The sequence below is a fragment of the Puntigrus tetrazona genome, chromosome 13 (genome assembly GCF_018831695.1).
Source record: "Puntigrus tetrazona isolate hp1 chromosome 13, ASM1883169v1, whole genome shotgun sequence".
Taxonomy (NCBI): Eukaryota; Metazoa; Chordata; class Actinopteri; order Cypriniformes; family Cyprinidae; genus Puntigrus; species Puntigrus tetrazona.
In genome coordinates, this window is record NC_056711.1 from 19,909,716 (window position 1) to 19,919,715 (window position 10,000).

Consider the following 10,000-nt stretch of genomic DNA (forward strand, 5'->3'; position numbering starts at 1 on the left):
CCCCAGGCTCTGCCGCAGCGTGTGCAGTTTCTTGGACACCTCGTAGGGCCCCGTGTTCCCGATGTAGGAGAAGCCGTCGTGGATTTCCCGCAGGAAGCCGCTGAGCTGGAAGGGCGTGTCTATGTCTCCGTTGCCCACGCTGCTTATGCACATGCGCATCAGTTCACCCGTGAGGTCGGCGACGCCCAGCAGGTAGTCGGTCGGCGTTATCTGGAAGGTTAATACACTCGGGCCTGTGCATGTGACCTCGCCTTCACCCTTCAGAGAGAGAGAGAGAGAGAGAGAGAGAGAGAGAGAGAGAGAGAGAGAGAGAGAGAGAGAGAGAGAGAGAGAGAGAGAGAGAGAGAGAGAGAGAGAGAGAGAGAGACAGAGAGAGAGACAGAGCGAGAGAGAGACAGAGAGAGAGAGAGAGAGAGAGAGAGAGAGAGAGAGAGAGAGAGAGAGAGAGAGAGAGAGAGAGAGAGAGAGAGAGAGAGAGAGAGAGAGAGAGAGAGAGAGAGAGAGAGAGAGAGAGAGAGAGAGAGAGAGAGAGAGAGAGAGAGAGAGAGAGAGAGAGAGACAGAGAGAGAGAGAGAGAGAGAGAGACAGAGAGAGAGAGAGAGAGAGAGAGAGAGAGAGAGAGAGAGAGAGAGAGAGAGAGAGAGAGAGAGAGAGAGAGAGAGAGAGAGAGAGAGAGAGAGAGAGAGAGAGAGAGAGAGAGAGAGAGAGAGAGAGAGAGAGAGAGAGAGAGAGAGAGAGAGAGAGAGAGAGAGAGAGAGAGAGAGAGAGAGAGAGAGAGAGAGAGAGAGAGAGAGAGAGAGAGAGAGAGAGAGAGAGAGAGAGAGAGAGAGAGAGAGAGAGAGAGAGAGAGAGAGAGAGAGAGAGAGAGAGAGAGAGAGAGAGAGAGAGAGAGAGAGAGAGAGAGACAGAGACAGAGAGAGAGAGAGAGAGAGAGAGAGAGAGAGAGAGAGAGAGAGAGAGAGAGAGAGAGAGAGAGAGAGAGAGAGAGAGAGAGAGAGAGAGAGACAGAGAGAGAGAGAGAGAGAGAGAGAGAGAGAGAGAGAGACAGAGAGAGAGAGAGAGAGAGAGAGAGAGAGAGAGAGAGACAGAGAGAGAGAGAGAGAGAGAGAGAGAGAGAGAGAGAGAGAGAGAGAGAGAGACAGAGAGAGAGAGAGAGAGAGAGAGAGAGAGAGAGAGAGAGAGAGAGAGAGAGAGAGAGAGAGAGAGAGAGAGAGAGAGAGAGAGAGAGAGAGAGAGAGAGAGAGAGAGAGAGAGAGAGAGAGAGAGAGAGAGAGAGAGAGAGAGAGAGAGAGAGAGAGAGAGAGAGAGAGAGAGAGAGAGAGAGAGAGAGAGAGAGAGAGAGAGAGAGAGAGAGAGAGAGAGAGAGAGAGAGAGAGAGAGAGAGAGAGAGAGAGAGAGAGAGAGAGAGAGAGAGAGAGAGAGAGAGAGAGAGAGAGAGAGAGAGAGAGAGAGAGAGAGAGAGAGAGAGAGAGAGAGAGAGAGAGAGAGAGAGAGAGAGAGAGAGAGAGAGAGAGAGAGAGAGAGAGAGAGAGAGAGAGAGAGAGAGAGAGAGAGAGAGAGAGAGAGAGAGAGAGAGAGAGAGAGAGAGAGAGAGAGAGAGAGAGAGAGAGAGAGAGAGAGAGAGAGAGAGAGAGAGAGAGAGAGAGAGAGAGAGAGAGAGACAGAGAGAGAGAGAGAGAGAGAGAGAGAGAGAGAGAGAGAGAGACAGAGAGAGAGAGAGAGAGAGAGAGAGAGAGAGAGAGAGAGAGAGAGAGAGAGAGAGAGAGAGAGAGAGAGAGAGAGAGAGAGAGAGAGAGAGAGAGAGAGAGAGAGAGAGAGAGAGAGAGAGAGAGAGAGAGACAGAGACAGAGACAGAGAGAGAGAGAGAGAGAGAGAGAGAGAGAGAGAGAGAGAGAGAGAGAGAGAGAGAGAGAGAGAGAGAGAGAGAGAGAGAGAGAGAGAGAGAGAGAGAGAGAGAGACAGAGAGAGAGAGAGAGAGAGAGAGACAGAGAGAGAGAGAGAGAGAGAGAGAGAGAGAGAGACAGAGAGACAGAGAGAGAGAGAGAGAGAGAGAGAGAGAGAGAGAGAGAGAGAGAGAGAGAGAGAGAGAGAGAGAGAGACAGAGAGATTTAATTTATTAGCTTTTCTATCTTTTTGCATTTTATCTGTTTAAAAAAAGTAAAACGTCACCCTGCTCTACTCTATCCGTTTTCGCATTTGACTTTCTTCTTTCAGGCGAATCCAATTTAAGTTGCATTAAAATTGTCCTGCCATTGCAGTAAGAAGTCGATTCCCTTTTATAGTTCAAAACACGTTAAATAAAAAGGCGCAAACATAATAAATTGCCCCTCACAAGCCTCCAGGGGTGAACTAAAGAGATAGTTCACCCAAAAGATGTCTTATTTACTCACCCTCGAGTAGCTCCAGATCTGTATGAAACTTCGAAAAAAAGTTTGTAAGTTAGCCATCTTGGTCACCATTGACTTCCATAGTAGGAAAAAAATACCATTGAAGTCAATAGTGACCGAAAACAAACCTTTTTTTCAAATATCTTCCTTTGTGTTTCGGCAGAATAAAAAAAACTTCAACAGAGTTAAACAAAGCCTAATTTTCATTTTTTGGTCGAACCAAGCCTTAAAGCAGCGATTTGTTCACGACACAGGGGTTTATTCACAAACACGTCAGCTAGAAAGCTGAGAAATCAAAGGCCACACACTTTCACTCAAACTGGTCCGAAGAGTCTAAAAATGTCTAAATAGAGACGTGCAAAGCAGGCTAAAAATAGCCGCCAAAGATGGGAGTGATTGTCAGCAATCTGATAAACCTGGTGAAAGTGCTGTCGGGAATGGAGCCCGTCTGTTTTGGCGAGACAACATCAAGGAAGTGGTGTTTATATTAAGACAAATGCATAATGCTGACTGTTATGGCGTTCATTATCGTACCTTATTGTCTCTCATGAAGACCAGGCGAGCGTTGATTTCTTCCAGGCTGATCAGGGAGCGATGTCTGATGAAGTGATGGAAGGACACGGCCTCAACGTACTCCTGAATGCCTGGACACAAAAGAAGGACGCTCTCTCCATCATCACGCTTTAGGGTCGTTCTCGAAGCTTTACGTTGTGTTTGGGAACTTCACAAGCCCACAATGTTTTTGGTGAGATTCACCGCGAACGCATTTATTTGAATGGCACAGAAAAAAATGAAACATCGTGAAACATTATTATAATTTACAATAACTCTTCTTCTACGTGAATGTACCGTAAATTGTAAAAACCAGACTTTTTTTGCATCATTAATTCAGTCTTCAGCGTCATGACCCTAATATTAGAATGATCATCTGAATCAAATGATTCGCGATCCATGAATTATTACGAATAATGAACCATAACTGCAGATCACGACTTCAATTCGCCAAATGATTCGTGAGCTTGCTTCGAAGTTCTGATCTGAATCAAATGATTCGCGACGCGAATCCACCCCCTGCTCCAAAGTCCAGAGTGAACTCAAACGATTCACGATTCGATTGGAGCATTCCGAATCAGCGAATCATTTTGAGTCGCAATAGACTTCAAAAGTGTACTATAAGCTCTTAAAAATCACAATTAAATCATTTCATGTCAAAATTAAAAGCGATTGATCGCGTTTGAAATCAACGGGAGTGATTCCAGCATAGATGACTCACTCAGTTGATTCAGTTGATCTTCTGCTTTTCGAGTCTTCAAGAGGACTGGGCGATAAAACTAATTTAGTTTTTTCGATACGAGGCTGCTGATCCTTTTAAAGGCCAACATAGTCACTGTCGATACCAAACTTTTCAATTCAGAAATTGATCAAATGATTAATGAATCACTATAGCTGCTTCACTTTGTATTTGTAACAAAATAAAATAAAGAAAAATGGTTCATTGGGATGCCAGAGACAGGCTCATAAAATACTGACAGTATATTATATTAACGTCGCAGAAAAGATCAAGATCAGTACATTAACTTTTAAATGTTTAATTTTAATAAATGTACTTGCACAAACTAGGCTACTGTTTCATACAAGTGTGTTCAGGTGAGCAGGAAAATAGTTCTATGGGTTATTCAATATTAGTATTTTTCCTCTCTCTTTTATTAGGAGCATCAAATGCATTTATAGGACGTTCTTTCTGACTGACTAAACTGTATTCAGCTCTTGTATAAACACCAGGCCAATAATGACAGGACGGAAGACTTCGTGATTAAGCTTTACTTTTGGACTGGCAATTAACATCAAAGTCCTTCTTATCTGTCGCTCCGCGCTCAGTTCTACACGCAGCGTGACGAGGCTCGACATGAAAATGGAAACAAAAGTCTCGGGCCGGAGCGCAGCGGCTGTTTATGATGCTGAGCAGGCCGCGGTTCCCACAAACGCTCCACGTACAGGAGGTTTTGTTGTCTTCTCTCAGGCTCAGCAGGAAGAGAGATAACGTTATCGAGCATGAGATTGGAGACTCCCTCGGCAAGACTATTCTCTGGAGGTTAATTTGTCCGGACAGTCACCTTACCCACTAAGACTACTAGTCAACACCACTAACTCCAGCTAAACTTACAACTACATCACCTGTCTGTCTGTTAGAACATCTGACTCATATATACACATATATACACATATATACACAGTATATATATATACACATATATACACAGTATATATATATACACATATATACACAGTATATATATATATATAATATATATATATATATATATACACATATATACACAGTCTATATATATATACACATATATACACAGTCTATATATATATACACATATATACACAGTCTATATATATATATACACATATATACACAGTATATATATATACACACATATATACACAGTATATATATATACACACATATATACACAGTATATATATATACACACATATATACACAGTATATATATATATATATACACAGTATATATATATATATATATATATATATATATGTATATACACATTTACACATATACACACACACACACACAGAGTATATATTCTGAAAATATTTACATGGATATGCATTTAAATATTTTTATGCTTATATTTTACATTATATAAAAATATATTTAATATATAAACAACACATTTATCCTAACTATATACATGCAAGTGTATGTATTTGTATATACATAATAAATATACAAAAGTAATAGAATTATACGCACAATAAATATAAATTCAAATACATATACACACACACACACACACATACATATACACATATATATACACATATACATTATACATATACATTATATATATACATTATATATATATATATATATATATATATATATATATATATATATTTATATACATACACACATAAACCAGGGGTTATTGAAGAAGTATTGACATTTTCATAAAACCTAATATAGCAAAATAAAAATAAAACTTTAACATAATATAAAATATGAATAAAACTATTAAAAATCTCAATGACACTCAAATATCCCTGTTATAAGGATCGTATGAAAAAAAAAAAAAAAACTTTTTTTTTTTTTTTTTGAGACAAATGTATTTCTCACATAATGTCACCTTAGTTAAGAAAGCTAAAAACAGTGGAATAAATGCTTTTTGTTGTTGTCATAATTTTATGACCTGAATCTGGAGTATGAACAGAATGAGTTAACCACTGGTGTGTGTGTGTGTAAGAAAAGCACTCAAACAATCAAAAGATGTCCCATAGCGTTACACGGCCTCGTAAGAACTTCGGTCAAGAGTCAAACGCTCACAGGTTGGGTTTTGATAGGTTGGGGGTTTTTTTTGCATTTTCTTTATATTTTTAAATATATTTTTATATTTAAAATAAAAAGATTTTATATGTTTTTAAAAAAAAAAAAAAAAAAAAAAAAGAAAAACAGAATTTATTTAAAACTAAAATTCGGAAAATATCGTTTAAAATTGTATTACTTTTTTCCTTTTTTTGAAACAAAAGTGATAAAAGCTTCTATTTTGAATAAATGCTGCTTTTTTTTTCTTTTATTCACAGAAGAATAAAAAAAAAAAAAAAGTGTACAATTAATTAAATGAATTAATAATAATAATAATAATGGACAGGAAAATAATTAGAAAGAAATGGCACAATTTTTTTTTATAAATAAAAGAAGATGTGAAAAGGAGAAAAAACAATAACAAATAAATCCAATAATAATAACAAATAGTAAGAAATGTTGTTACTACAACAAAAACAGAGCAAATAAACTAAAATAAAATTTTATAAAATAAAGTGCAGAGTTTGGGAAACAATTAACATTCACAAATTTGTTTTTATTCTGAGCACACGTCTCTATTTTTTTTTTCACTATTAATCTTAAGGTCTGCCCTGGTGATTCGTCATTAATTATTAAGTGCACTCATCTCATAAATAAGACCATTCAGACAGCTTTAATGAAGCAACCGGTTAAGGTCACCTAATTATTATTATTTTCACTAATGCTTCTTGCGTTAAAAACATCTCTAGACCTTTAATGTCTTCTCGAAAGGCTTTACCGGGGGTCACGGCCCAATAAAGCTCACCGAATACAAAGCTAATTGGCGGGATCTGACCTCGGTCACGTCTCAAGAAAGCCTCCGATGATTTCTCAGCGCGCATAATCTAAAAACGACTTCCTCGGCAGATAACGCAGGGATTCGCGAGTCCCTCCCTGCCTTATCCACGCTTTCCTCAGAAGCCCGCCAGAGCGTCGCGTCTGCCCTCTCCTCGCTTACAACGGCTGGAAAAGACCACAGCGGCCAATCAGATGTAGATGAAGAAGAAGAAGAAGAAGAAGACGGCCAGATTCAAGAATCACCTCGACCGTGAGAGCAAAGTCGGAGCAAAACGTTTACTTTTAGAGGTCAAAGTGTGAGATTAAATCGAATATCTTGTGCATGAAGTCAAATTTATGAGAACAAGGTGTTTTTGGGAATTAAAAATAAATTAATTAAATTAAAAAATTAAAAAATTAAAAATTAAAAATTAAAAAATAAATAAATAAATAATAATTAAAAAATAAATAAATAAATTAAAAAAATGCAAAAGAATGAAGGTGCAGCTATACGAAATTAAAGTTGCATTACTTTTTATCGCTTTAGAAGTAAACATTACAGGAATAAAGTCGTAGCATCATCAGCGCTATTTAAAAAAAAAAAAATGTTGAGAATAAATATGATATTTGGGAATAAAATCTAATTTATGAGAATAAAGTCATGACGCTTTTGGAAATAGTTATAGCTATACCGTATTAAAGTTGTGCTATTTTTATTTTATTTTTTTTTTAGAATAAAGTAAGCAGTATGGGAATGAAGTCTTAGCGTCACGAGCTTAAAGTTGCACTAAATTCAATGCAATATTAAAGTCTTATTTATTACTTTGAAAAAATTAGTATTGATGAGATTTATGGAGGCCGTTTCCGCCTCTGAATAAAAAAAAAAGTAAAAAGTAAAAGGTCATTGCAGCTTTTTCTCTTTTTTTAATTCGCAATGAGCTTCGTTTTTAATGAAGGCGAGAAAAAATGTACTAATAATTATCGCCTCGTTGATCTTTTATATTACAAGTTTTCTAATAGATTATTTAAATACGCAAATGAGGCATTATTTTAATGAGCTAATTTGCATACATTCTGACAACAAACATCTAAACACTGGATGATGTCCATTTTTTATGACATATTAGAGTCATTTAGTCGCTCCACGAATCAGAAAACACTTGCAATACAATGCATTTTGACAGCTTTTGGGGGAACGACATGTTGTATATCACCGAGCTAATTATATACGAACAAACCCCTCCGTAAAAACCTTCAGGATATAGACAGGAATAAAAATGCAAAGCTTGCCGTGTAAGAAAAGGCTCATTTTTGAGAAAACAGCCTTAAAAAACTATGGATTGCAATTGAAATCTATTGATATAAATGGACAAAGCGTTATAAAAGCCACACTTGGCAGTGTCTTTTGGCTGTTTTCTTTCTTGTCGTGTGAAAAACTTAGTTTCAAGAGCTTATTAAGTTAATTAAAGCTTGATATAATTGGCATACGCAACAGGCGCATAAATGCCACGAGCAATCGCGTCGCACTGCGCTGAAAGCAATTGAAGCGGCTTTAAAGCGCTCTCTGAACCTGCGAGTGTGTTTGTGGTCACACCTGGAGTAAACGCCCGGTGAAACTGGTGTAAATCTTCTCCTTTCAGTTCTTCTGCGATCAGCCCGATCTTCTGCCTCACTGCATCCAGTTTGACGTCAGCCTCGGTGAGGATCTCCTCGGCGTCCGGGCGCTGAAGAAGAAGAAAAAAAACACACTTCTTTACATGCGTTCGGCCAGGCGCCTTTATCTCTCGCTTGTCTCTCCCCGTTCATTAAAGCGGGGGCGGGTCTGTTCGTCTGTCTTGCATTTAGGGAGAATAAACAAAATAATATTTCGTTTACTTTACATTTTAATTAAAATAGACATACTTTGAAACTATTTTCTCTTTAAAACAAAACAACAAAAAAAAGCTGGTAAGTTGCACAAAACTTCGATTTAAACATTAAATAGTATTTTCTTGTAAAGCACACTCCATTTTTATTTAAAACACACACAAGGCATATTTAAAAAAGATGAGCATGTGCATATATATTATTGAATTTATATAAATTTCCTTAAATATATAAGGATTGTGTATTATGTGAATTAATAATAAAAATAAAGTGTATTTTGAATAATTTGTGTGTCAACATTATTTTAAAATCTTTTATCAAATATTATGCGTTTTAATTTTAATCGAGGGCTAGATATTGTCCTTAAACACTCAAATAATAATAATAATATTATTAATAATAATAATAATAATAAAAGCAGGGACAGCTCTTTCTGTTTATCTATCTTGCATTTGGGGGAGAATAAACATTTTATTTACACTGAAAATAAAATAATAAAATAGGTTTAGGACTTTTTTTATTTTTATTTAAAACACACACATAAGGTATATTTAAAAAAATAAGTGCATGTGCATATATATTGATATATGTAATATTATTAAATATACAAACATAACAGGTTTTCCTTAAATATATACACGTATGTGTTTGGATTTATATCTACATGATAAATTACACAGCGCACAAAACTTTTATTTTGGATGCAATTAATCATTTGTCGGCACTAATAAACACACATAACTTCTGCGTGCTTGAACAATAAATAACGCAATAAAATAAAGAATAAATGTAATAATAATGACACGTAGTATGTGAAATAATAATGCATTTTTAATCATATGTGTGTCATGAAACTCATCCAACATTATTTTGAATTATTTTATTTATTTATTTTTCCCAAATTCAAATTTTATACATGGTACGACACGCAGTGAAATGTTTTACAACCGTCCAGCGTCTGAACAGAAAAAATAAATAAATAAAAATTTTATATATATATATATACAGTCATGTGAAAAAATTAGGACACCCTTTGAAAGCATGTGGTTTTATTGTAACATTTTTAATAAATGGTTATTTCATCTCAGTTTCAACAATACAGAGAGATTAAAGTAATCAAACTAAACAATGAAAACTGAAGAAAAGTCTTTTCAAGATCTTCTGTACATGTCATTCTACAAAAATGCCTATTCTAACTGAGGAAAAAGACAGGACACCCTCACATGTATTCCCTCTTAAATTGGCTCAGATCTCACACAGGTACATCACACCAGGTGCACATAATTAGTAGATCGTTACTCTGCATGTTGAATGAGTCTTGCCCTATTTAAACCTCAGACATTTAGTTTGGTGTGCTCCTGACTGTTGAAGTGAGTGTGAGCACCATGGTGAGAGCAAAGAGCTGTCAGAGGACTTCAGAAAAAAGATTGTAGCAGCCTATGAGTCTGGGAAGGGATTTAAAAAGATCTCAAAAGATTTTGAAATCAGCCATTCCACTGTCCGGAAGATAGTCTACAAGTGGAGGGCTTTCAAAACAACTGCCAACATGCCCAGGACTGGTCGCCCCAGCAAGTTCACCCCAAGAGCAGACCG

At 36.7% G+C, this 10,000-nt stretch overlaps 1 protein-coding gene across 1 annotated transcript in view; it reads right to left on the bottom strand.

Annotated features, from left to right (window-relative positions):
* The window catches only part of LOC122357123 (translin-associated protein X-like), a 12,475-nt gene that overhangs the window by 521 nt on the left and 1,954 nt on the right, over nt 1-10,000 (bottom strand). Inside the window, 3 exon segments of the mRNA XM_043256389.1 lie at nt 1-258; nt 2,922-3,031; nt 8,136-8,265. The exon segment at nt 1-258 is cut by the window's left edge and continues 521 nt beyond it. Of these exon segments, the coding sequence (XP_043112324.1) occupies nt 1-258; nt 2,922-3,031; nt 8,136-8,265 (498 nt within the window).